At 34.1% G+C, this 27,913-nt stretch overlaps 2 protein-coding genes and 1 long non-coding RNA gene across 6 annotated transcripts; 2 read left to right on the top strand and 1 right to left on the bottom strand.

Moving 5' to 3' along the window:
• Window positions 1-5,671: 5,671 nt before the first annotated feature.
• LOC139875968 (putative white-brown complex homolog protein 30) lies at window positions 5,672-14,180 on the bottom strand. The gene is made up of 14 exons (XM_071863264.1): window positions 14,038-14,180; window positions 13,531-13,607; window positions 12,099-12,395; window positions 11,451-11,514; window positions 11,200-11,346; window positions 11,098-11,132; window positions 10,488-10,561; window positions 9,538-10,406; window positions 8,524-8,820; window positions 7,341-7,769; window positions 7,042-7,190; window positions 6,229-6,518; window positions 5,986-6,116; window positions 5,672-5,825 (listed from the first exon to the last, which is right to left on the bottom strand). Exons 1-14 carry the CDS (start codon window positions 14,178-14,180, stop codon window positions 5,672-5,674), a joined length of 3,156 nt encoding a protein of 1,051 aa, XP_071719365.1.
• A 1,329-nt stretch (window positions 14,181-15,509) lies between these two features.
• LOC139874256 (uncharacterized) lies at window positions 15,510-21,050 on the top strand. The gene is made up of 8 exons (XM_071861711.1): window positions 15,510-15,659; window positions 17,280-17,445; window positions 17,617-17,669; window positions 18,039-18,123; window positions 18,290-18,945; window positions 19,822-20,043; window positions 20,347-20,403; window positions 20,682-21,050. The coding sequence occupies exons 1-8, from the start codon at window positions 15,651-15,653 to the stop codon at window positions 20,868-20,870; spliced, it is 1,437 nt and encodes a 478-aa protein (XP_071717812.1). The 5' UTR covers window positions 15,510-15,650; the 3' UTR covers window positions 20,871-21,050.
• Window positions 21,051-23,665: 2,615 nt separating this feature from the next.
• Window positions 23,666-27,603, top strand: LOC139876930 (uncharacterized). 4 transcript variants are annotated; one of them, XR_011768372.1, is made up of 7 exons: window positions 23,666-23,840; window positions 24,139-24,274; window positions 24,773-24,869; window positions 24,972-25,024; window positions 25,189-25,329; window positions 26,088-27,017; window positions 27,188-27,603. It is a non-coding gene; the product is annotated as an uncharacterized lncRNA (long non-coding RNA). The 4 variants fall into 4 exon arrangements; XR_011768373.1 differs by lacking the exon at window positions 27,188-27,603 and having other exon boundaries at window positions 26,088-26,154; window positions 26,919-27,148; XR_011768371.1 differs by lacking the exon at window positions 27,188-27,603 and having other exon boundaries at window positions 26,088-27,148.
• The last annotated feature ends 310 nt before the right edge of the window (window positions 27,604-27,913 follow it).

The following is a 27,913-nucleotide window of genomic DNA, read 5'->3' as shown; positions in this document are numbered from 1 at the left end:
TTAATGGTTTAAAACCTGGAAACACGAAAAATACCGTAAAACCGGATTTACGCCGTCGTAGTAACACCGCGGGCTGTTTTGGGTTAGTTAATTAAAAACTATGATAAACTTTGATTTAAAAGTTGTTATTCTGAGAAAATGATTTTTATTATGAACATGAAACTATATCCAAAAATTATGGTTAAACTCAAAGTGGAAGTATGTTTTCTAAAATGGTCATCTAGACGTCGTTCTTTCGACTGAAATGACTACCTTTACAAAAATGACTTGTAACTTATTTTTCCGACTATAAACCTATACTCTTTCTGTTTAGATTCATAAAATAGAGTTCAATATGATACCATAGCAATTTGATTCACTCAAAACGGATTTAAAATGAAGAAGTTATGGGTAAAACAAGATTGGATAATTTTTCTCATTTTAGCTACGTGAAAATTGGTAACAAATCTATTCCAACCATAACTTAATCAACTTGTATTGTATATTATGTAATCTTGAGATACCATAGACACGTATACAATGTTTCGACCTATCATGTCGACACATCTATATATATTTCGGAACAACCATAGACACTCTATATGTGAATGTTGGAGTTAGCTATACAGGGTTGAGGTTGATTCCAAAATATATATAGTTTGAGTTGTGATCAATACTGAGATACGTATACACTGGGTCGTGGATTGATTCAAGATAATATTTATCGATTTATTTCTGTACATCTAACTGTGGACAACTAGTTGTAGGTTACTAACGAGGACAGCTGACTTAATAAACTTAAAACATCAAAATATATTAAAAGTGTTGTAAATATATTTTGAACATACTTTAATATATATGTATATATTGTTATAGGTTCGTGAATCAACAGTGGCCAAGTCTTACTTCTCGACAAAGTAAAAATCTGTGAAAGTGAGTTATAGTCCCACTTTTAAAATCTAATATTTTTGGGATGAGAATACATGCAGGTTTTATAAATGATTTACAAAATAGACACAAGTACGTGAAACTACATTCTATGGTTGAATTATCAAAATCGAATATGCCCCTTTTTATTAAGTCTGGTAATCTAAGAATTAGGGAACAGACACCCTAATTGACGCGAATCCTAAAGATAGATCTATTGGGCTTAACAAACCCCATCCAAAGTACCGGATGCTTTAGTACTTCGAAATTTATATCATATCCGAAGGGTGTCCCGGAATGATGGGGATATTCTTATATATGCATCTTGTTAATGTCGGTTACCAGGTGTTCACCATATGAATGATTTTTATCTCTATGTATGGGATGTGTATTGAAATATGAAATCTTGTAGTCTATTATTATGATTTGATATATATAGGTTAAACCTATAACTCACCAACATTTTTGTTGACGTTTTAAGCATGTTTATTCTCAGGTGATTATTAAGAGCTTCCGCTGTCGCATACTTAAATAAGGACGAGATTTGGAGTCCATGCTTGTATGATATTGTGTAAAAACTGCATTCAAGAAACTTATTTTGTTGTAACATATTTGTATTGTAAACCATTATGTAATGGTCGTGTGTAAACATGATATTTTAGATTATCATTATTTGATAATCTACGTAAAGCGTTTTAAACCTTTATTGATGAAATAAAGGTTATGGTTTGTTTTAAAATGAATGCAGTCTTTGAAAAACGTCTCATATAGAGGTCAAAACCTCGCAACGAAATCAATTAATATGGAACGTTTTTAATCAATAAGAACGGGACATTTCAGTTATGAATTCTCTTGTTATCATGAGTTTTATTGTTCTTGCTTTGATCATGATTGGCTAAAGCTTTAATGTTTGCTTAGTTGTGAAAATTTTATTGGTTGGATTGTTCGATCATGTGGATTATATTGTTTAATTGATAATATTGTTATTGAGTTTGATCAAAGGCTCCATTATTGTAATTATTTGTTGCTTTAATTCAATTATATAGGTTGTTGACTAGTTATTGTAACGTCCCGCCTTACCACGACCACAGTATTGTCCGTTTTGTCCACAGGCGCACAACTTTTTCGTGGCGACCACACGAGGCCTTCCAAGGAGGTCACCCATCCTAGTACTACTCCCGCTCGAGCACACTTAACTGCAGAGTTCTAACGGGATTTGTTGTGCTTGTAGCCCCCAAACGCGCTGTGTCTGATAAGGATGACAGTTATCCTTCAAGGGACTCAAACTTACAAATTCTATCCGATGTGGGACGGGTTATTACATACATAAAATATTGTTCTTAACGATCAGTTGTAAAATAACTTTTTAGGGGCTCATGTTTGGTGTTTTATCGATTATTTGTCAATTGAAGTTAAAATGATTCTAACAGACGGACTCATAATCTATGCGTTAGTATTTAATACTAATGTTTTCGATACAAATGTTATTAGTAATAAAACGTTTTTATATTGTAATTGTATTATAAATTGAATAAGTATCAATATTAACGTTATCCACTACTAATTTATACGATATAAATGTAGTGTAATGCACGAGCTAGCTTGTAGCTGGAGTTGGAAGCTGTAGCTTATTTTTTAAGCTAGAAGTTAGAGCTTATGTTTTATAAGTGTTTGATAAAGTACATGAAGTTTATGTATGTAAAATGACATAAAATAACAAAAAAATAAATGATAAATAATGATTTAGAAGTTAATAATGTATGTTAGGTAATTCTCACACACTACCTTTTGATCTATTTACATTTTTGTCTCATAAACTCACGTCCCTACGTTAATAAGCCCTAGAACCTGCTTCGCCAAACCCTAGAAAACCCCCGCAAGTTCTGCTATTCAAGTTCTATAAAGACTACTTATAATTTTGAGAGCGCAACCGAAAACCCCCGCGTGAATTTGGCGCCACCGCGAACTCCGATCATCATAATCCGCCGTCGCCGATCATCGTTACCGAAGAATGGAGACATCAGCACCACCTTCATCAAACTCGCACCGATCACCAATTCGTTACTTGTACTGCAGCTGCTTCAAACGATTTTGTCGCTGTTTTTGTTGCTGCTACTCTTACCCTTAATTAATTAATTAAGGTTCAATTTGAAACCCTAACTTTTTATATCTATGATCTATCTATCTATGATACAATTGAAAATAGAGAAAGAAATTGTAGTTTAATATCGTTTTGTTTTAATTGCTTTTATTACACGATGCAAGTTTGGGTTGTCGTGTTCTCTTTTCGAGTTGAACCTTCCGAATTTTACTAGAATCAAAATTCTGAAAATTTGGTAATTGAATTCTTGTTATTTGGTTTCAAACCGTCTAATCCGAAAACTTAACATAATGAAAATCGAAAAAAGTCAAACCTAGTTTGGTTTTCGGTTCGATTTCGGTTTGCTTTTAGTTCGGTTTAGTAAAACGAATTTGGTTTGCGGTTTTACTTTTTTGAATTCGATTAAACTGAAAACCAAATTCAACTTATGATATACTCTCTCAATTCCAATTCAATTGTACCACACAAAAGACACGGTTTAAGAATTGTCATAATTACACAGTACTTTTTGTTTACTTTCCAGTTTATCACTTATTTTTTCATAATTATTTGTATTACATACATATTTTAAGGACAACAAAGAACATTACCCCTTTATTCTTATCTATTTTAAGGACAATTAATTTGTAACCATTCAAAAATTGAATACCAGACAATAAATTTGGGAAGGAGTATTAATGTATTAGTATATATATGTACACCACAAATCGATTTCACTACCAAAACTCGAATTCAAAATCGATATTTAATACTCCCTCCGTCCCAGATTAATTGTCCAGTATTCCTTTTTGGGACGTCCCAGATTAATTGTCTACTTTCAAATATGGAAAGTAAATTTGATAAAGTTTACAATATTGTCCCTAATGAATTAATTAAATTACAAATGTGAGAGAGATTTCTAATTAATTAGTTGAGGGTAAAACAGTAAAGTAAGAAAAAAGTACTGAAAAAGTACAGTGTGATAATGACATTTCTTAAACTGTGTATTTTTTGTCTGGGGACAATTAATCTGGGACGGAGGGAGTAGTTATCTAAGTTAAATTATGTTTTTTTTTTTTTTTTCATTTTAACCGAACCTGAACCGAATTCAAATTCGGTTTCGGTTTGGTTTTGGGTTTGGGTGATTTCAACCACCATCACAGATTAGTTCAATTATCAAAGTGCATACGTACTTAATTTTGCATAATTGTTCTGTGCAGCATCTAATACATACCCGTTAATTTTGCATAATTGTTCTGTGCAGCATCTAATACCTACCAGTTAATTTATCAGCGTTTCCAGTTTCGAATCACCTTGTCTGCTCAAGAATGCTTCGAAAAACTCATGGGTACGATCCATCCAAAATATGTACCTTTACTTATAATTTACAGTGGGTCATGTAAATAAGTAGATAATGATAATAAAGATGTATGTATGTATATATAGATTAGCCACTTCTAAAAAGTATGTTTGCATAATTACTAGTTAGTGTCATGTAGTTCTGTACAAGTGGTTAAGATCTGTGTACTGTTAACTGTTGTTAATTATAAACACACTTCTGTTTATTGTTTCAGTCATCTAAACAGGACTTGTTTGTTCAATTGATTGATTAACTTTACAAATTACAAGTAAAATTCGCGTTATGAACTACAATGATATATTTACATTAATTTCGACATGTTTATTCTATTACACGTTTTTGTTTCGATTTGTTAACTTTATATTTATGTTAAGTTTATTGAAAAATAATGACTTCATAATATGAAATCAAGACGTAAGCTAATCATGCATATAATTCTGTGTTTAGACTAATGTCATGACTCATGGTTAAAAGTTGGATTCATTCTGTCAAAATTGATCAAAGTGAGTCAAATCAATTGAAGTTGGTCAACGTCCGACTAGTCCTATAGTTCCTATACCCGACTAACAACTCTTAGAACTTTGATTATATGTAATCTGTATATGTGTTGTATATATGTAACCTTATTTAGTAACATTGCACCAACTTTTATCAAGTGATAAGTTTTATTGCTATCACACTAAATATACACAATACATATACATATTATGTATTACATTACATATTACATATTTAACATATAACATGAATGACTCGAAGTTTAATAAATTGGATACTAAGGGCATGTTTAATACACTAAATGTTATCAATGTCTTATTCGGTACCTTTTGTGCTTATTATCATCATATCTGCCTACACAGCAGTACTTATGAATTATATGGGCAACAATTTGGGTCGGGTTGGCACATTCAAATACCCAACTTGACCGGATTTTAAAAAGCGCGTTGGAAATCTTAACCTCCCAAACATGGCCCCCATACTGAACGCGTCAGACAAGTTGACGAGTCTGCTATCGGGTCACACGGGTCAAAATAAGCAGGTCAGTTTAGGGTTGGTGAGTTGATTTAAGTCGAACGGGTCTAATATGGAGGGTTGGTTTCCATTTGGTATATGTTAGGCTATATGTTAGGTTGTAATTTCAAGGTTTACGAGCTGACCCATTTAAACAGAACCTGCCTTAAATCCGGTCTGATAATGAAACTGAAACTAAACATTTGCATCCAAGCTTTTGATTCATATCTACGCTACTTGCAAGATAAAAACGAAAAGAAAAACTGCCTGATTTATTATAAGAAAAAAGAACGAAAAAAAGTGCAAGTTTTCTACTATCTTTGACAAGTAATCAAACAAATAAAAGCGATAATACGGGTACCTAATCCGGTAGCAACAAGTAGAAAAAGACATCGGTTTGAGTTATGTATATCATAATCGTAATGCTTTAACGCAGCACATCGGGTCATTAGCCAAACACCGTTGTACCTAAAAATAGATCAAAGATTACAAATTTAAACAACATAATCACGTCTAAACACTATCTTTAACAGCTCGTATAATCATTTCAAATCGCATGTTGAATTTTACACAACTCGTTTAAGTAGAATAGTACTACTTCATAAGACGGGCTAGAGTTCGTACGTACTCTTTTGCATTTGCGATGATGAAAGCTTCCAGGGCCCACTTAGGGAACACGTACGGTGTTATCACTGAAGAAGCCGAAGTTTTGCTCTGATTCGCAATGAGAGTCAAAACAACGGGAAAAAGCACGGACCACTGCAGACAAAGGATATAATTGTAAACACGTGTATATAATATATAATATATAATAATACTACAAGAATCAAGTAAAAAGTCTTTTTTTTTTTTGAGGTTGTTACGTATGTACCAGTTGAGCTTGACTGAATTCGAGGGAGATGGCGAGAATGTATGCTATGCCAGTTACGCAATAAACGAGACAAACCATAACTAAGTAATTCGATCCAAAGCTTGATCTTGGATAGTTGAAGAAATAGAATAAGCAAAGATAAAATAACGGCTTCATCGTTATATTTATAAGATCCATCGTATCTTTCGATAAAAAATACGATAGACTATTCATGCCGCTCGAGCTCTCCCTCTTATAGTGTAATTTATCCAACGAAAACGTTCTTAGAGCTCCAATCATACATAACAACGCTACAAAACAGAGATAAATGACATAAAAAGTTATATAAAAATCTTTAAAAAAATATATCTTATAAGTTCATCATTCATGTTGCTGCATAAAAAATATCACAATTTCAAGAAAGGGATTAAGCCATAAAATGAGAAAGGTAAGCTCCTAGCAGTTCATTTAAAGTTTAATTTTTTTCTTCAATATTCCTATTCGGCAGCCTTTTTACCGGATAAAAGATGAAATTTATGACTCAAAGCTTATGTGGCTAACACATTGTGATTATTGGCATACACTTGACGCTTATGTGGCGTACATTGGTCGTATTGGAACAAATATGGAGGTTTGATAGGTATCCGATTAATAAAAAAGCACGTTGCTAATATAGGCAATGTTGAAAAAGACGCAAGACGGAGACGAGTCGGTCAGGACCTTTACCCTAATATATGGCTTAAACCCTTTCGACTAGTTTGGTCTTGTACTCTTAAAATGAAAAGTAAAGGGAAAACAAATATGAAATACTTTTTTATGTTTTCCCTTACTTACATACAGCAATGACGGTGTACTGATAACCGGTAGCTCCAAAAGTGTCATCGGTTACTTTAGCCATAGTTCCTAAACAAGCTCCAGCAAGCAAAAGAATAATATAATCCGCAGCTTGTACTCTACCATCACGTGTTCGCTGCCTCAAAACCCTAAAAACGTCACATTTCACATACATTATTACAATCGTCAGATATAAGTGAACTAAGAAAACAGTTCATTCACAAAAAGTTTATACGTAAACAGGTTGTAATTGCCACCTTTATAATATATAGGGAAAGAGAAGATTTCAATACAATTACCTTTCAAGGTAATATTTGTACTGTCTAAAAACTCCAGGAGTTACTCGTCCCGATAAATCCGGCGTCGAAAAGAAACTATAACTCGGAACGTCTCGTTGAGCTTCACCGTTATACGATCTAACTTTCGATTGGCCAACATTTGAAGGTAAGTAGGTCCCACTTTGATCACAAAGGTGTAGCATATCTGAGGGTACTCTGTACCCATTATGAAGCATCCATCGTACGGGAAGTTGCTGAGTTGTCACATCTCCTGGCTTAATTATACCCTCGAGAATATCGATTAAGTAGTCGGGTGGATTTATACGATCCGGTATTGTAATTCCTAAACCTGCAAAGTATTCTTCAACTTTCTTTATGGGTCCGTGGTAGACCGTTAGACCGCCTTTTGCAAGAAGTATCAAGTCATCGAACATTTTGTACAACGAGTAACTGAAGAAAAAAAATCCCGCATAATTTCAGACAATGTCCGTTTCGAATCTGATTATATGATTTTAAATGATCAGAATCATGTAATCGGTAGAATTGGTTTTTGTGTGTGTGTGTGTGTGTGTGTGACAATGAAGCTTTTTTTTATTACTGGAGTTAATTTAAAATGTGAAACTTTTTACAGAGGATTTTTTCAATCAACTTTCTGAAAAATCATCATACAAAGATATGTAAATAAAAAGCTAAACCAGATAATCACTTTCAAATCACACATCCAAACACCCTCTGAAACATGGATATAAAGTTTATTAAAATACAAGTAAATATGCATTAGGATTCATTTGTTAAATTCGATTGTATAGTGTAAGAGGTGGCAAATTTTATCCATTTAGTTACGAAACAGTCAGCTTGGGTTGTAACTCACATCAAACACGTCAAAAAAAAAAAAAAAAAAAAAAATAAAAAATAAAAGGGGAATGGGTATAACGGGTCGAAGTCGCTCAAATTCAACGCTATTGCCTATAACGTCCTAATCATTATTAGTGCAATACATATTCAAAAATATGGAAAAACTATTGTTCGAGGGTCGACTCAACCCAAACCCGCGCACTACAACCCGTACTAAAACCGCCACAGTTTAATTCAGAGATGTTATGATCCGTTACCCTTACCAACTCAGTAGTACCTTTAAAGGTCGAATCGGGGGTTGACTAACGTTGACCTTTTATATATATATAAATATAACATCAGAGTGTACCTTGGTTGGTGAACAACCATGCTAATGTTAACTCCTTCAAGGGCTTCACGACGAAGAGCTCTAAGAAGCAAACTCGAAGACGCACTATCAAGACCCGATGTGGGCTCGTCCAAGATCAAAAGTGAAGGTTCCATGACCATTTCCAGCCCGACATTGACCCGTTTCTTCTGGCCTCCCGATATTCCTCGTTTTTCGACGGTTCCAACTTTCGAATCCCTTACTCCTTGAAGTCCCAAAGACTCGATAACTCTTTCGATTATAAGAACTTTATCTTGTTTTGGCAAGTCAGAAGATAATCTCCAGATTATAGAATAAGGCATAGATATAACAAATCAGTAAATAATCATATAAAGATGTAGGGTGTGTTTGGCACAAGAGCTTATGAGAGCTTATCAGAGCTTGAGCTTATGATTTTAATAAGCTCCAAGTAATAAGCTTTGTTTGGTAGACATAAAAAGTAAAGCTTATGAAAATCATAAGCTCTAGAAAAATAAGCTACTTTTAGTAGCTTATGAAAAAAAGTAGAGCTTATGAACTGGAAAATAAGCTCCAGCTAGTTTACTAAACACTTATAAAAAATAATAAGCTCCAGCTACTATAAGCTCCAGCTCCAGCTCTAACTCATAAGCTCCAGCTCCAACTATAAGCTCCAGCTCCAGCTAGTTTCATCCAAACACACCCGTAAGCAAGAAGGTGTTCAGGGGTGTGCATGGTACACAACCGGACCAAACTAGTTCGGTTCAGTTCTGTCTCGAGTCCCAATTTGTAGCAGAAAGTCGGACTAAGGACCGGACCAAATATTTTCGGTTCGGTTCTGTTATTTTTGGAGATATTTTTGGGTTTGGTTCTGTCCGAACTGAACCGAAGAGTGAAAATCTGAGAAAATGTGTGACTAGTACCGGGCCGAAATAACTCGGTTCAGTTCGGTTCAGGATTGTTTCGGTTCCTCATTATGGGTTATGTTTCTCATTTTTTCCGGCGATAAAAGCTACACAGTTATGTAAAGATGCATACCTACAACGTGCACTGAATCGTAGATTCTCTTCGACAGTCAAATCTCCATGAACTATATCATCTTGAGGTACAAAACCGACAATTTTCTTGTAACAATGAATAGACTCGTTTTTTCCGTTAACCAAAATCATGCCCGACATTGTGCATCCCGTTATCTTTCCGGTTAAAGCGGAAAGGAACGTAGTTTTCCCGGCTCCTGACGGGCCCATAACAGCCGATATTCTACCGGGCATTAACTTCCCACTAACCGATCTCATAATACATTTTCTTTTCCCTTTAAGAGTCAAAGTCAACTCGTTGAAAGCTATCTCAATCCTCGGTCGTCTTCTTAAACTATCTTCACCTCCACGTTTCGCAATCGAGAGTAATCCAGAAAATGTCATGTTCTTATTCTTCTCCTCCATTGCTTTCTCTTTCTCGATTTGACCGTACGCGTATTTGAATATTTGACTTTTCGTGTGAAGATCTCTTTTCGTTTTAACCTTTTTCTTTTTAAATTGTTTATCCCCAGTCTCTAAACTAAACAATTCTTGATTTCCCGAACCATCATCCATCGATTCCAACATCTCGTTGAGTTTATCCGTATCTTTCTTATTACAGGGTGAAAACGGATTCGAAATTTTCGATTTTAGATCATGTCTCGCACTAGATTTTCTCGAGAACGTTTGCGAAAGATTTCGTTGCAACCCTTGAACACTCGGAGGTTTAACGGCCATATTTTTTGCAGCATGCCACCTTTCTCGTGCTTGTGTCATTTCACGAACATGTTTTGCTGCCGCTTCCCGGGACTTGGCGTGTTTTTTATATCGAGTTGACATCATTTGGTCCGAGCAATTATACACGACAATTAGTATACCCGTCAACAGACCCTACAAAAGAAAACCGAAAACCCGCAACTTTAGTAGTGAATCTCATTTTTTGACTCGATTAGTATATGATTAGCAACTTACGATGAGCATGATACCAAAAACCTTCATACTTGGAATATTTGTTCGTTTCTCGCACCTAGATCCAGCAAAGCAAACTGCAGATACATATAATATGTTACGCTAAATCTAAAAATAAAAATTTTATAAGAAAAAATGGGTCTCGACCCGACCCAACCCGACCCAACCAGTTTGGACCCGACCCGTTTGAAAATTGAGACCGGTTCGACCCAAGCCCATTTGGGTCCCGTCCCAACCCGACCCATTTGCCAGGTATACTAAATCTAGGACATTAAATACAGTCGAGGACAACAAAGAAGCCGTTTGGACAGAACAGCGCATTGTTAGTAGGGGGCAAATATGTAGGTCAGGCAGATCGGGTAACGAGCCAAAATAAGTTGGTTCAAAGGGGGTAAGTGTTGTATGGTGTGGGCCACTTTGACCCATAACACTTTACGAGAATTGAATACACTCAACAACTACAATAAATATTGTGACAAAATAACCAAAAGATTGAGAGTGAAAATGGGTTGGGTAACTGGTAAAATGGGTCTTCTTTGTACAGGATGAAAATGGGTTGAATACTTGTCTAAACTATTTAATGAAGAGACTTATGAGGTTAAAAAATACTCACGCTTGCTCTTCACAGAGCCCATTCTGCAGTAGCGTCTGCAACAAAATCAAAACGTGAAAACCATAATACTTCGTGCACTATGGAAAATAATATAGTAAATACCCTTTGGGGCACGCGATTCGTTCAATAGTCGTTGGACAATAGTATCCCGGTGCGCAGAATAAATCACTACCTATTTGTACTGGACCCCACATATCAGCTGCACCACAAGTATGATTTGGCTTGCCTGCAGGTTGTTGGTAATGGTATCTGAAAAAACATTCTACCGAATTATGTCTTAGTAATCTGTATAAACCACAAATAATCTAAAAAGATTAAAACTTTATGGCTAAAATAGCATAATAATAACTTACGGCTCACACATTCCAGATTTTTTGTTGAGCTTTGCAACGGGGCAGTATGCACCTAATGGGCATGCTACAGTCACAAGTTGACATAATATATTATGGTAGTGGGAAATCAAATTAAATGCAATATTGCTATATTGAGGGAGTACTCGGTCAGGACTTGACTTATTTGAGGGAACACTCTGTCGGGACTTTTTGAGGGAGTACTCGGAAACTCGGGAATACTTGGATTGTTGACTAAGTTTGACTTTGACCTCTTTTACCGAGTTTTGACCAAATTTTGAACAATTTTCCGAGTAATCCCGAGTTTTGACCGATTTTCTGAGTTTGACCGAGATTTGACCGAGTTGGACCAAGTTTGACTGAGTACATGCCGAGTACTCCCCGAGTTGCAAAAACTTTGACTACATGCATGTTCGGAAACTCGGGGAGTACTAGGATGTTGACCAAATCTGACTTTGACTGATTTGACCGAGTTTTGACTGATTTTCAGAGTAATCCCGAGTTTTTGGCCGAGTTTGGACCGATTTTTCAAGTAATCCCGAGTTGGACCACGTTTGACCGAGTACTCGAGTTGCAAAAACCGAGTACTCGTCGAGTAATTCCGAATAATGTGTAAGAATATATTGCAAGAAGTTGCTTAAATAGACTTACGTATCATGCAAGTGAGACCTTGAGGGCAGAAAAAGCCCTCACAACATGGTTGACTATCATAAGTCCGGAACGGCATTTTACGTGGATTCGTCTCGTTAAACTCGTATTTCTCTCCCGGATTGACGGCACTAGCCCATCCTGACTCACATCCACCGGACCATGAGGTCAGATTACAGTTTCTGTTAGGATCCAAGAAATGAGCTTGCGATATGCTTTTTGTCGCATCGTCAACTTTAGTTATAAAACTCGTGAAATATACTCTAAGTTCTGCCGCAGTACATAACCGCTTTGCCAGATCTGAAAATCAAGTAATTATAGTGACTTTAAGAATCAGAATTTATCAATTAGATAAATATCTATCTATATGTCAAGGGGGTGATATTTCCACCACACTTTTCGATAAATCGACCACACACATGCATTAATGAGTTGTACAGTACAACTCCTTAATGCATGTGTGCGGTGGATTTATCAAAACACGTGGTGGATTTATCATTAGCCAGATGTCAAACTAAAATAATTTTGTCCACAAAAATAGAATTATAATCATGTTTATGTAAACATTGATCAACTACTATTTTGACTTCAAATTGCCAATTTAAGCACCAATCGAAACACCACCTACTTTTTCAACTCAGATTATGACCATACATTCACAGCTGTAGGTACGTTTCGATACAGTCCTTAAACGCATAAGGTGATGATATTTCCACCTTCAAGATTGATAAATCCACCAGAATTGTGCATTAAGTACTTGTACAGTACAAATACCATCAAACTTGATGATCATCCTTCAGGCAGGTTTAAAACCTAAATTGAATTTCATGCAGGTTTAAAACCCATGGAAATTTGATTCTACCATTTTCATGGCGTCTCACACTTTTCTTTAACCTACTTATTGGCCGGAGGTCCTTTCGGAAGCAACCTCTCTATCCAGGGGCGGAAGATAGTAGGGACAGGGCGGGGCACCGCTGGATTTTGGAAAAAAAAAAAATTACACTAAAAAAATTATTAAAAAGTAAAGTTTTTATTGGTGTTTGACCCTGCTGTCAATAAAAAATTTAATAAGTTTTTCCGTCCGCCCCATTTGTGACCGAGTTCAAGTTCCGCCACTATCTCTATCCATAGAATATTAAGAGGGAAGACTTTTTCTACTCTTGGGGTGCTTCACTCTGGGTGGAGAAATGACTTCTCTTTGTTCTAGGAATATGGGAAGGATTGTCTACATCATCTTGCCTCCCTCATGTCCCACTTTTGTAGGATTGGGAGGATTGGGTTTTGTTGTTGATGATGATCATCCTTACCACCAGTCTTCATTAAATCATACACTGGTTTCTATTGTTTCTTTATTTTTCTACTAACATGTTAACTATTATTTACCTCATACACTAACATTTATCTAATCAAATCAAGAATGGTACCATTGGAATACCTGTGAACTTCAATTGACATTTAGTGAAAAATTCATCCTTGCCATGAAAATTAAAAGCTCCATCTATATCTTTTTCCCTAAAACATAAAAATAATTAACAAACATACCAAAATATATACATATATACCACATATTATGTATAATAAATAAATGTAATGTAATATAAGGAATTCAAGTAGAGCATATTACTCTGATACTCACACATCTTCCGTGCAATAATGTAAGGTTCTTTGAATAGAAGACTTGTATTTCCTGATTGAATTGTTAAACCTTTGTGAAAGATAATTTTGAAACAATGGTGAAATTCTTGCTCTTTTATTGTTATGAGGACCATCATCATTATCATTGTCATTATTATTATCATCTTGACACCAAACACAATTTGGGAAACAACACACAAAAACAAGAATCAAGATAACCCATGATGAAATTACAACCCTCTTTTCACCATTCATATTCCCATGCAAAATCCAATTGAAATCATGGCATTTTTTGGCCTGAAATTACTTTTTTGGTATGACCCAGATGGGGATTAGGGGTGATTGTTGAAATGGTGATGAACCCATGAAGAAATTGACCCAAAGTTGAAAACTTTTTGAGTTGATTTGACAAAAGAGGATGATGTGGGTCAATGCAGGTGTGTTTGTCATTGAGAGGGTTGGGATTTGGGTGGCCGGACATGGTTTGTGGAGGAAAAATGGCTCGGGAAAATGGACGATAAGTTTGGGATTGGGGTGATCATTGATTTCAGGCATATTCACATTTATGTGTTGCTATTTTTACAAGTTTGTTTTATTTGTTTATTTATTTTTCTTCAACAGTGTATTATTTAATTTACCTTAATAAAAAAATATGAAGTAAAAAATGGCTTTCGGAAATAACTTTTAATTTTATTTTATTGTACGGTTAATTAGCATAAGTTAAGATACTCTACACCCTTAGACCATGTTTAACCTGACATCAATTTGAATCCGTCACACCAGGTTTGTGTATTTGTTTCAATGTATTTTCTTGGATGTTTGGATTAGGGTCCAGGTCGATTGAACTCATAGATCGTTAGATCTTTTGAAGTCTGATATTGTGGGACACACTTATAAGTAGGAATGGCAATGAGCGGAAAAAAACCCGTGACCCGCGGGTACCAATGCACGTGAGGGGCGAGTATTTATGAAAAATGCACATGCGGACACAGTTCAGGTGAAATTTTGTAGGAAAATTCGCCATAATACACCTTTTTCAAAGTTTTCGGACAAAATAGACTTTTTTTTAAAAATTTGTCTATTTACACCATTGGGTCGACTATCATTTTGGTCGACCACCTCATTTTTCAAGGTCGACTACCATGTATACATGGTCAACCAACATATAAATAAATAAATAATTGAAAATAAGGCTCAATATCCATGCTTTATAGAGTCACTTGTCTGCACATTTTTTTAAAGTGCACATTTTGTAAACTCGTCGATTTACTTGCGGCTCGCGGGTACCTTTGAGTCGCGGGTACGAGCATAAAAATTTACCCATTGATGGGTAAACGGGTAACCGCAGATAAAGAAAAATTCTTTACGGACAAATTGTAGGTATTAAGGATCTGTGTTCATCACCCGCGAATACCATCTCTACTTATAACACAATAAATTCCTCTGATCGTTTTGCAATTTAAATAGGGTCTATATGTTTTATGAGGAAAACAAAAAAAGTAAAAATAACTTTCAAAGTTAAATGATGTGGGACTCGAAATCATCTGTCATAATAGAGGGTTGGTGATTCTAAAACTAAAACAAAAATGAAAATATTAAAAAATGAAAATAAAAATAGAAAAGGGTAGAGAACAAACGGTAGTCATTGTCCGTTTGATTCCTTACACGCGTCGCCACAACCCGGATTCCAAACACAAATTCCATTCTGATTTCATAACCAACATTTCGATTCCGTCCAATAATACACATTACATCACTCAATTGCACACTATCCTCTCTGTTTTTTTTCTTTATTTCCCTTTTTATTAATTAATTTATATTTATTTATTAACATCAAATTCCTATGAAACATTTCCATCAATCTAACCTTTTGTTTTCAGTAGATTGACTTCATCACTAAGCTTCATTCCCTCCGTACTCATGAATCAGGTTGTTATTTATTTATTTATTTATTTTTGTTTAATTCATTTTAATAATGGAATCTGATTCTGGGATTTCTATATTTTTTAAGAAAAGTTGAAGTCTTGCATTAAGCTTTTATGTGGGTTTTTAGTGGGGATTTTAGGTTTATGTGAATCTTGAATATGCATTTTTTTGTTGGTAGTTGTATGATTCAATTTGATAGTTGTGATAATGAAATTATTATTTACTGGGTTTTTTGTATTTTTAAAAAAGTTCAAGTCTTGCATTATTAGTATTCAGTTTCTATGTGGGATTTTTAGTGGTGTTTTAGGGTCATGCAAATGTTGAACAAAATATACTTATATTTGTTGTACTTATATTATGATATAATTTGATTGTTGTGATAATAGAGTTACATTTGACACATATTTAGAATGATATCTTTGTGGTTTATGCTAATATCAGTGTAGTGTAAAACAAGATTCAAGTTCTATGAGCCTTCATGATGAAAGTTTGAGGTCAATTTTTAAAATAACTGAGCTTGATTCATTGATTGAATAGCTTATAAGTTGCGAACTCGAAAAAGTTTGATTAAGCTAGCTTTGTTTGAGCTCAAGTTACGAATTCGAGAAAGTTTGACTTGTAGAAGGTCACATTTGGATGAGTCGTTGAGAACTCGGCTGTTGAGCCACTCTAGTTACATATACATTAGCACTTGCATAATACTTAAGAGTTAAGAGGTTGACAAGAATTTAAGTGCGTCCTTTCAAGATTGTGTTTGGCTCGTTATATATTTCGAGCTCAACTCTTATACTTTAACTGAGTTTCAGATAGTTACATTACATATCGATGTCATTTTGTGTTTTATTTACTGCAAAAGTTTCGTGTCGTATCCTATTGTTTCAATAAGAACGTGCTTACATTACAGAAAATTAGCTGCATATACAAAAATGTGAATTGTTATCCCACTAAAAGCTCACATAGAGAGTGTTCAAACGAATTTCAGTATCAAACTCTTCGTTAAAATATTTAAATGGTAAGACTTAACAGCAAAGATACCTACAATTGATTACACGTAGTGTGTGAAGACTGAATATTGCAGAAACTGATATTACGTCTCGATTTTCTAACTTTTCCAACTATAAAAAAGATTAGGTAAATATCAGAAATTAATATTACACATGGTTACAAACAGGTGTTGTGGCGGTTTGGTGACTAGCCCGTCTCGTTTTACCCATAAACGTCTATTCAGTTTGTCAATGCTAAAAAGTCAGGTCAAAGTTGGTCAAAGTCGGTCAACGTCATTCAACTTTTTGTCTGACGTTGCTCTAGTGTAAACAAAAATCCCAAGCACATATTTGGATTATTTATTCGGATCCGTTAGACAATTAAACGCCATGAAGTCATTTGTCCACGATACATATTAAATGTTGCTTTATCTTTATCTTTGTCTTCATCTATATGTATAATCATTGATCATTGATACAAAATATATGATGTTTATATGTGCATTCTAATGCTTATATTGATCTGGATGATGTAGGATTTGTAACTTTTACTATGAGTTATTTCTATGTAGTTAATCTGTTATTTTTTACACTTCGTTTTTTTGTGTTATTATTTTTTTTTTTTATATTTTTTTTATAGGTCGAGGAGGAATCCTTATATCATTCCTTAGGGGAAGAAACGATCGATGTTGACTGTTTGCTTGTGGAACCAAGGTCTGACCAAGTTTCAGTAAGTGGTGTATGGTGTTATGAAGAGAATAACATTGGAAAATGTATAAAAAATGAAGACGCTTCCTACAATATACGTACGTCTCTATGGATTCTAGTTTATGTGAAAGTTAAGGTTTTTTTTTTTTTTTTTTTTTTTTTTTTTTTTTTTTTTGAGTGATGATTCATCCTTCATTGCTATATATGTTTGCAGACAGAATTAATATACTCCAGTTTTTAATAAATATTAATTTTTATCTCTTATAAAGGCACCTCTCATTTAAATATAAACGTGCAAGGCGTAGAGAAGGCAAAGCATAATGTACGTTTTCTTCTCTACTTCAAACTTATGTATATTACTTATGTTATTACGAGGCTTTAGTCACATATGATTCACTCTATATTCAATAATTGTACATTCTACAACTATTGTCTAATATTGTTTTATCGTTTTTCATTGGCAATTATAGTAAAACGTGCGATTATATATATAGCATTAGAATCTGTAAACTTATTGGAGCTATTAAGTAAAATGGCATATGAACAAGCTTTAATGATATTGAAAATCTTTATAAAATTTCTAAAAAGGCTACACAATGGCAATATATTTTTGCATATCTGTAACTTGTGTATTTTCATTTATTTTTTATTCTTTCTTTGTATTTATCTTTATGAAATAGCGTATTTGCAGGCACTTGATGTTTTGCCACACGAAGTTGGAGTCGAAAATCTTCTAGCAGCAAATGCCGTCTCTTCTTGTGATGATTATCTACTAGGTCACTTTTTACCCGTTTTTACGCTATTTTAATACGACTCGTTTGAGAGACTAAGATAAAATCCAAACAAGAAAGGACCTATTTTTATTCAAATGGGTCAAATTGGCACCTATAGAGACACATCAAATTACTACCAACTACTTACATAATTACTTACTTACTGTAGATATTGGATACATTGAGCATGGTTCGTGTATGGACTACGCACCCAACGAAATATTGCACGTTGGAAATTCGAGTTCAGACAACCCGTTTCCCGTTTTTCGTAATACCGAAAAGGGCAATTTTGGAATTCAACATTTATCAACCGAAAACATTCCTGGATCTGAATGCCAAAATTACTTCCTCGGCAAGACAATGTGCGACTTCGGAACTAAATTCGAGGATTATTCAAAATCTTTTATAGATCAAGAAGAAAGTAACGAAGATATTTCGTCACCTCATATTACACAAAATAATAATGATAATAATATGGCAATCACTGTATTTTGTAAAGATGGGCCCCCAAGCTCGGTTCAAGATCACGGTGTTGGTGAAGTGACAAACAAAAGATCACGTAAGCCTACGAAACGGTACATTGATGAGTCATCAAATTTGGATCTCATGAAGTGCAAGAAGAGAAAAGAAGCTGCTTTAGCGTTGAAAGTCAAAAAGTCAACGATTAGACGTCTTAAGCATAAAAGTGAGGTGGAACCTAAACAAAAAGAAAAAAGTTCATCGTGTGATGTCTCGTTTGGTAAAGCTATTCAAGTACCGTTTGTTTTTCAAAGCCCAACCGAATGCGAGAAAAATAGTTCACCGAAAAAGAGTTCACCGGCTAAGGTATGGAAAATATAAATATGCTATTTATCAAGAACCTTGTTTACTGCATAAATTTTTATTTCCTGCAAAAAAAAAAAAAAAAAAAAAACCCTTCACATTTCACTTGGTAACTGCCACATTTGACAACGGTTACCAAATATTATTTTGCCATTTTCACAAAAGGCTCTGTTGATTTTATTTTAATTTTATATTAACTATTTTGTGGCAATCTATACAGATGATATAATTAGCAAGTAGTGTAGATATTTGACAAGTAGTCAGACTAATGGTTATGAACCATTTATGTTATGGAGGAAGTTGACACTAGACCTTATGTTTTATAGGTGGCAATATTGACCCATTTACTTTTTATGTGTGCGTAGTTTAATGATTGTTAAACGGGTCAAATGGTTTTTTTTAACAACAGTTTTGGGATCACCCAGGGGGACTACACCACCCACGCGTTCATCTCCCGCAGCTGCATAATCCGCGCCCAACTGTTGCCCAGGAGGAAACCCGACCCAATCCGGGGCAATGGGCGGTAAAACCCCCCTCCCCCACTTCCCCTGCAACACGATGTGCGGAAGGCACCCTTGGGTGGAATTCAAGGGTTATGGGGCAACCTGGTGTGCAATGCTGCACCCCACGGGACGAATTACTGACCTCTCACTAAGAGAGGCAGGCCACTACCACGTGAGCTACTACACATGGTAAACGGGCCAAATGGTTTATATTACTGGGTTTTGTGATGCTAAGTGTACTGAGTTTTAACATTTGATTTCTTTTCATCTTTGGTGCTAACTTCATAAAATTTATGTCATATATGCATATAGAAAGTACCAGGTCTTAACCTATAAGTACCTGCTGAATTTTGAACTTATATGTATATATCTACAGATTGAAAACCAAATTGTGAATTATTTGAGTGGATCTGAAGACGATTCTGAGACAACGAAATCGATTGTTGGTGGCAATCAAAGGAAGCTTCATAGACTCTGGACCGTTTCAGAAGTTAAAAAGTTGATCGATGGCGTTGCTCATTTTGGGGTAGGCAAATGGACTCATATAAAAAAATTGCTATTTTCATCATCGGTTCATCGAACTCCCGTTGATCTAAAGGTAATTTTCGTCAGTGTTGCAGAACTCGGAATAACTCGGAGAGTACTCGGTCAAACTCGTTCAAAACTCGCCCAAAATTTGAGATTACTCGGAAATTAGGACAAAACTTAGTCAAAATCAGTCAAAGTCAAACTTGGTCAACATCCGAGTACTCCCCGAGTTTCCGAGTACTCCTCGAGTAGTGATTTTTGCAACCTTGGTTTTCATTATCTAAATATGTCGTATCTTATATGTCATTATAAGTTGTTGCTATGAACATATGGATTCATCTTGTATATATGATAACTTGATATAATTTTGTAGGACAAATGGCGAAATCTTTTGAAAGCAAGTCGTGTACTGAAGGGGAGTAGGATAGAGGTTAGTTGTCTTCTTTCTTTTCTTTTTGTTGTCTTTGATACAATATAATTATGATATATTCTGTAGTAGAATAATTATTTTATGATGTGTTAGCTCCGGTTTAGTTTAAATCATGATGAAATTTGTGTTGATTTACTCCTTTTGGTTTTTTTAGCCTACCCAACTAGTTTAAAAAGATTTTCAAACATAAAACATACATATTTCACAAAATCCAATTTTAAGATGTATCAAAATCAAAATTTTGACCTAACTTTGACCAAAATGTTGGTTATTTGCAGGAAGACCAAAAAAGATGTCAACCATGGCGACCTTTACCGAAATCGATCCTTCATCGTGTTCGAGAACTAGCGTCCGTTTATCCGTACCCACGAGAAGATAACTCGAAGATTTCGAAATCCAAGTTTCCTCTTGCACACCATGTCTCATCTCCTGCAAGGATCAAAGGAAATAAGGTTCCCGTTTCTTGAATAAATCTGTGTATAGAAGATGCAAATAATATATCTACTTGAATATTGACGAAAATGTGGCTTCTATTAAGCTCCTATTCGAACACTTTGCTAGATTTGTAGGTTAATTGAAAAAAATGAAAATGTACCTAGCGTATCGTTGTGATTAAATGCAAGTGGTATTATAATTGACTTAATGACTTATCTTACCTGAGGTGGTAAAATGGGTCGGATAACAAGTTGGGTAACTTTAGGGTCAAAATGGTCCAGGTGGATCGGACCAACCTGTGGATACTTTCTTGATCCATTTTTTAAAAAGCTATGTAATATAGTACAGAATATTATAGCAAACAATATCGTTAAAATCAAATCAAATCTAAATTTTATTAAAAGTAAAATGTGGCGTGTTTGAATTCTAATCGCTTTTATGTGATAAGAGTATTTTTGACGACCCGATCAAGTTATCTGTCCACGTGACCCATTTCAGTTTTAGATAAGTTTCTAAAATTTCACTTGTTGATATAAAAACCAACCCAAATTGACCTGGCTCAGGTAAATTGTTCAAAATATCAACTCTTTTGCTCCTTTTTCTTGTTTATTTATGAATATGAGTAATATAATATATTTATTGGACAATTTGTGCTTTGGTATTTGAAAAAGAATTTTAAAGTTTTGAGATTTTACTTTGCCTGATTTGAGCCCATAGTCCACAACCTATTTGCCCATGTTCAGTATTTATATACAACAATAACAATAACCAAATCCCGCATATGTGAGATATGAGGAGGTGAGATGTAGACAATCTTTCCTCTACCCCGAAATAAAAGATAAGTCGTTTCTTTAACAACGAGTCGAGAAAAAAATGCTTCACCCACTGGAAGAGAAAGTCATCACTCTCTATTCCAGGGTAGAGAGATTGTTTTCGCGAGGACAACAACAAAATCCAATACCAGATGAGTGGTGTATGGGAGATGTGAGATGTAGACAATCATTCCCCTATCCGAGAATAAAAACAAGTCATTTATCCACCCAGAGTGAAAACACTCTAAAAAGTAGAGAAAGTCAACTCTCTATCTATTCGACGGATAAAGAGATTGCTTCCGTGAGGACCTCCGGCAAAAAAAGAAAAAAAGAAAAGAAAAGAAAAAGATAGACCTCACGAAAATGGTAGAATCAAATTTTCATGGATATTAAAGCCAACCTTACAATAAATTTAGGCTCTACGAGGCAGTGAAACCTAAATGTTATATATAGCAAATTCAATGTTTTACACGATTCATTTCTTTCTTATTTCCCTTTATTTTATTATCATTTTTTTTAATTTGTGAACCTAATCCACTTATAATTTGGACCAAATGCAACCTTTACCCGACGATGTTTAGCTATTTTATGTGAAACGCAGTGACTTGAGAATGAACACAATGCCTTACAAAATTTTCATTGTACTAAATTGTACGCGGTTTAACCGGATTATTTATCGAAGCGGAGCCTCATATATATTATGGTGGCCCGTGACACCAGTCCATTGAGCCTTACAGTGGGTTTGAATAGGAGTAAGATAGTGGGTCCCAATACAGTGGGTTTGAATAGGAGTAAGATAGTGGGCTTCTAGTTAGTGCTACCAATAAAAGATGTTGGGCATCCACCAAACTCAAAACCCATTAAATAAAGACAAATTTGCGCGGTTGATCCCTCATCTTTGTATTAGACAACATAGATAACCTTTATCTTTTATTTTGGCGTCGTTGACCTTGATCTTTCAATCTTTGATACGGATGACCCTGTTGCTAACTTCTGTTAGATTTTCCTGTTAAATTTGCTCACATGGTAGGCACATGAGGGCATTTTCGTCTATTCTACCCACATTCTCCCTTTTTTTTTCATCTTCAACAAAAGTAAGATCATCAAAACATATCATATCCTCATCTTCATCATCTCCTAATCTCCTAAAACATATTACAACACCACCACCATTAGATCTCAAAATATCTCAACATTTTTTAAATCTAATTTTTGATCGTCACTTTTCATCCAAATACCAAACACCTATCATTAACGACGATGTTAACGAACAACTCATCATCTTCAACTTACATAATCATCAAATTCATTCTTCATAATGAAATAAATCCTCAGTACAATCATTTTCCATAACTTCTAACACATCTATTTCCCTCATCAAATCTTATATACTGTTGCGAACATTTTGACGTGGAACATGGCTTGCAATATGAACGAGTCCTATTGGAATTATGATTAGTTCCCATTATATTATAATCTATTCTATTAATTAATAATTAAGTAATTTTAAATTTAATTTAAATAAAGAAATTCAATTTTATTCTATATAGAATTCTTGTCCAAGTCTCCATCTCTTTTCTCTTTTAAACATTAAAAGACAATCATTATTTCTCCTAATTAAACAAGCTAACCCCTTTGACCATAGGATCATTCCTAAGATTTAATCACAACCTTTCATTTAAGGTATTAGCTAACAAAAAAACTAGATTAACTAATCATCCAGTAAAATGACTAAATTACCCTCATATATTGTAGTCAACTACAACAGCTACCACTCATTAACCTCCAGACATTCAATCTAAAAACCCTAATCGTTCTTTCATTGAAATCTCTCGGACGATCTCTCTCATTACACAAATTATACATCTTTCACTACATGGAATTATGAATCAAATGATCTCATCTCCGGTGATCTGATATCGTTACAATATGTTAAATGATTTTCTCAAATTATTTTCAAAGTTTTTACCCAAAAATTTGTTCACAGAATTCGATTCTGTCAATTGTCAATTGATTGTCTCATATAATCGCATGTCATCAATAATCGTTTCTGTTTGTGTTCTAAAATATGTTCATCTAAAATATCTCATCTATAAACAATTTTTGCCCTAAAATATGTTCAAGGATTTCGCTGAATCGTTTCGTGGATTTCTACATGTAATCGATCATGTACATGAATCGACACTATAGGTACGTTAACTGTTCTTTTTATATATTAATATCATAATTGTTTCTTAATCAATAATTCTTACGGCTTTGATTCGTAAATACCAATATGATGGATGGATCAACTCATCTTGATCCATTTGATTGAAAATTCCGTAACACTATTAGATTATATATGTGTGCGATAAATTCTTAATGAGTGATTTTTACCGTTATCAATTCCGAAATTAGGTTATATTCTTTGAAGAAACGGCTATCAATGTTATTTTGTGTGACATGAGGGTGGTGTTGATCTTTTGAAAAAGGTTGAACGTGTTTTCAGGTGTTACATAGCCATTTGAAACGACTAAATGATGGAACATGGTCAGAAAATCGAGAATATAATTTTAGGGATGATTTTAGGGTTCAAGGTCGGGGAAGAAAAAGCCGTTACAAAGATCACGTTAGAAGACCCGCATGTGAGACATTGTTAGTTTGGTAGAGAAGCACAAATTAGAGATCCTGCTATGCTATCCAGTTATATTCAAAATTCATAAAAATATTATCTGTCTTTTATTGTATATAAACAGAGATGCTACGTTCAGTTATATTTGTAAAACACTCCAATAAAACCATTATGTAAATTTTTCGAATATTATATGATCTAAAACACGTTTGGAGTTTTGTAGTCGAGAACCTCATCTGCACCAAAGCTTTTCATTAGGTCTATGTTTCGAGTCACAAGTGGTTGTAACATGGGCGTTAATTAGCTTTGCGAGTAAGACAGTTTATTGGCCTACTTTGTCTGAACGGAAGTGATAACGATGTTGGTTGTGTTATCAAAGGTAAGACCAACATTCTAGGTGAGGGCCTGTTGTGCTGTAAGGCCTGCACCAGTTAGCCCTGCACTGTCTATTTCAGTATTATTAAGCAATATAATCATTTTTATCTTACAAACAATGAACTGATGATTGTAGGTACCCCAGTTTATATACATGCATTATTATGTATTTACTTTGTTGGCGGGTAACACCTAATTTGGCTTGCAAAAGTGCCCGTCAGAAACCATTGCAGGTTAACACTTTAATTGATTCTTATATATTAAATTTAATAAGGCAAACTTTACTATGTATTTTTTACATGGATTTTACCCAGTGTCTGCTAATACAATTATAGGATGAAGATCATAGAAACCCGGCGATTTTTCAATTGGATGTTTTCATAACAAGGTAGCAATCTTGACCCATTCATTTTTTTTTTTTACATTTTATTCAAGTTCCATGCAGCTTTTAATAGAATTTTAGTTTATTAGTAAGATTGGAATAACGTTTTAGAATATAACGACGTTCAACAAATTACTGAATCTTCAAAGTGTGTTGTCCTATTTATACAGTGTTTGATGGTTTACACAATTCCAGATCCACATGTCAAGGGAACTTTCGGAGTTTTAAACTAAATGTTTAATGTGAAGCAGTAGAGAGGCATCGTGCTCTATGTTGATTGTTGGTAGCCATGATTATGGGTCAATCAAAAGGTAATCACTCGTCTATATAAACAAATCTTACTAACGTATTAACTATTAAACCTATGTTCGAGTACTTGAAATGGTAAAAATAAGCGATTTTTACTTTTTGATGTTGAGTTTGTAAAGCTGTCTTGATAGTGACTATTTTACTAATCATGCCCACTACACTGTGATGATAGTGACGAAGCCATATATCCAACACTAAAGAGTTTTTTTAATGAATGTTAAATTTTGATTGAAGATTTTATGCCTAAAAATTTATACAGATTTGATGGAATTATTGTATGAAGATTAAATACGTAACATAATCACAATATTAAGTCGAACATAACTTTTGTGAGTACATTACATAGGTAACTAAAGTCTTTATATCTTGGTCTCAAACTGTTAAATGATAGGAAACTTGACCGAGTTTGTTAACGGGACATAATGAGTTTTATTTGTATCCTGACCTCTGAAATCATATATAATAAAATAATTTGAGGTTGTGTTCATTTTGGGTGGTTAACGAATCCTTTCAACTTCAAGAATTTTAATCTTTCTACTTTGATTTGTGCCAATATATGATTTATGTTTTGGACCAGGTCAAACAAGAGAGAAACTCTCTTTCTGATTGTTGTGACAAGTAGACGTAATAATTTTTGAATATTTTGTTTATTATATCTATGTTCGGACACACACGCATGTATATAGAATTTAATAATAACCCTTAACATTTGAGTTCTGGATACTGATAATTAATACTCCGTAATATTTTGGTTTATCAGATTCATTCAAAGATGCATATGCAATTTCCGGAAACAAAATCTCCACTTCGTTCATTTGTCACTAATGGTAACATCTGTATCTTTAATTGTTGTATGATTAATCTTCTTGTCAGTCATAGGTAATACAGCCTGAATCATAAATTAGTTGGTAGATGTTGAAGGTTAGTACTTATTTTGTAGTATCCACACGACACTTATAGTAAATAGTACTTTCAAACTGTTGATTCATGAAGTCAGATATAAATTTGAAGTGTATTAGATAATTGGCCTAAGCATAGGGCTTAGAATATCAAACCATGGAAAAATATTAATACTTATTGGATCAAGTACATCTGCACTAATATATCAACCCACCTGAAGCTAATTAGTCTTTCTAATAAAAGATTTTGAATAATCATGTAGATAACTAAATATCGTAGATATAAATATAGTTTTAGTATACAAGAGGTAATATTCATAAAAAATATGAGAAATTATAAGTTATAGTTGGACAAATTCTTTTGTACTGACTCATAAAACTTTCGTAGAAATTCTGCATATGTATTTATTTATGTCGCTGGTTTTGTTATAAATGTGTCATACATGATCAATGTTTTAAAGCCTTAACTAAGCTTTTGAATTTTAGTAAGACGTTTTAGCAGAGCTGGTTACTTGGTTAGCATGGTTAGAATATTGTATGTTTTAAGTTTACATAAATGTTTTATCAGATGTGGAAAAATGAGTGGGTCGGGAAAATGGTAAAATGAATCTACATCAAAATAGGTATAGTTTAATAAAGAAGATTATGTCTACCCAACCAACCTCTTAATTCGTCTCAAATGTGGGTAACAGCTTGCTCCAGCCTATACGTTTGAGTTGTTAGGCATGCCTCACAACAAATAAAAGATTGTGCATCTGACTGGAATCAAGCTTAATATGGCCAATTGGTACGTTCAGGTTTGATGTTTTTTGACTGCTACTATCGTATACTGAAAATATTCATTTGGTACTTTGCGGTTCATTCTCTAAGCTTTACTATGATCATAATCGTTTTCCAGCAATCATAGTCCTTTTCCAGAAAGTGTTATATCACTGTATTTGTATTTGTATTTGGTAGGGAGGATGACTTAATCTGGGAGCCAAACAATCATGCTTAATTACAATAAATCATTTAATACAGTCATAATAAATTAATCTAATACACATTACATCTTTGGAAGATATCTAAAGATATAATGTTGATACATGCGCAACATGTAAACGGTCTACCAAAACGTTGAGAAGGCAGAATGGACAAAGAAGAACAGTGTTTCTCAAAAGTGCCTCATTACAATAATGTTATCTACTTCTACAATATTTGATGATTTTTAGAATGTGAGCTTTTTATGCCTCTTTCTTGTACGTGTATTTAGCACTGATGAGCATAATGAGTGGGTGAGTGTGTTGGATAAAGAGGTCTGATCATATTTGTTCGTAAGTATTTTCATATTCTTCAAAACTTAAATTAAAATAAACTAACTTAATTTTCATCCTTTACTTCCAGGTGAATACACATTATTTTTTTACCAACTTGTGAAATGTTTTATTACATCATTCAATTATATTACATTGATGTTTCAACTTTACTAACATAAACCCACGAATTCGCTTGTATTAAACTAGTATAACTTCATTATAAATATAAAAATACTTAGTTCGGTGGCTTTTCAATGTATTTGCTTGTCACACCCCCAAATAGGGCCTGGGTTATTTGTGACTAATTATATCAAATCAGAGTTGTATAAACGAGAACGACTATACATGAGACGTTTTGTTGAGTTTTGCAGCGGAAGATAAATATGTCTTTA

The sequence above is a fragment of the Rutidosis leptorrhynchoides genome, chromosome 11, assembly GCF_046630445.1.
Source record: "Rutidosis leptorrhynchoides isolate AG116_Rl617_1_P2 chromosome 11, CSIRO_AGI_Rlap_v1, whole genome shotgun sequence".
Taxonomy (NCBI): Eukaryota; Viridiplantae; Streptophyta; class Magnoliopsida; order Asterales; family Asteraceae; genus Rutidosis; species Rutidosis leptorrhynchoides.
This window is presented reverse-complemented; position numbering and strand designations above follow the sequence as displayed.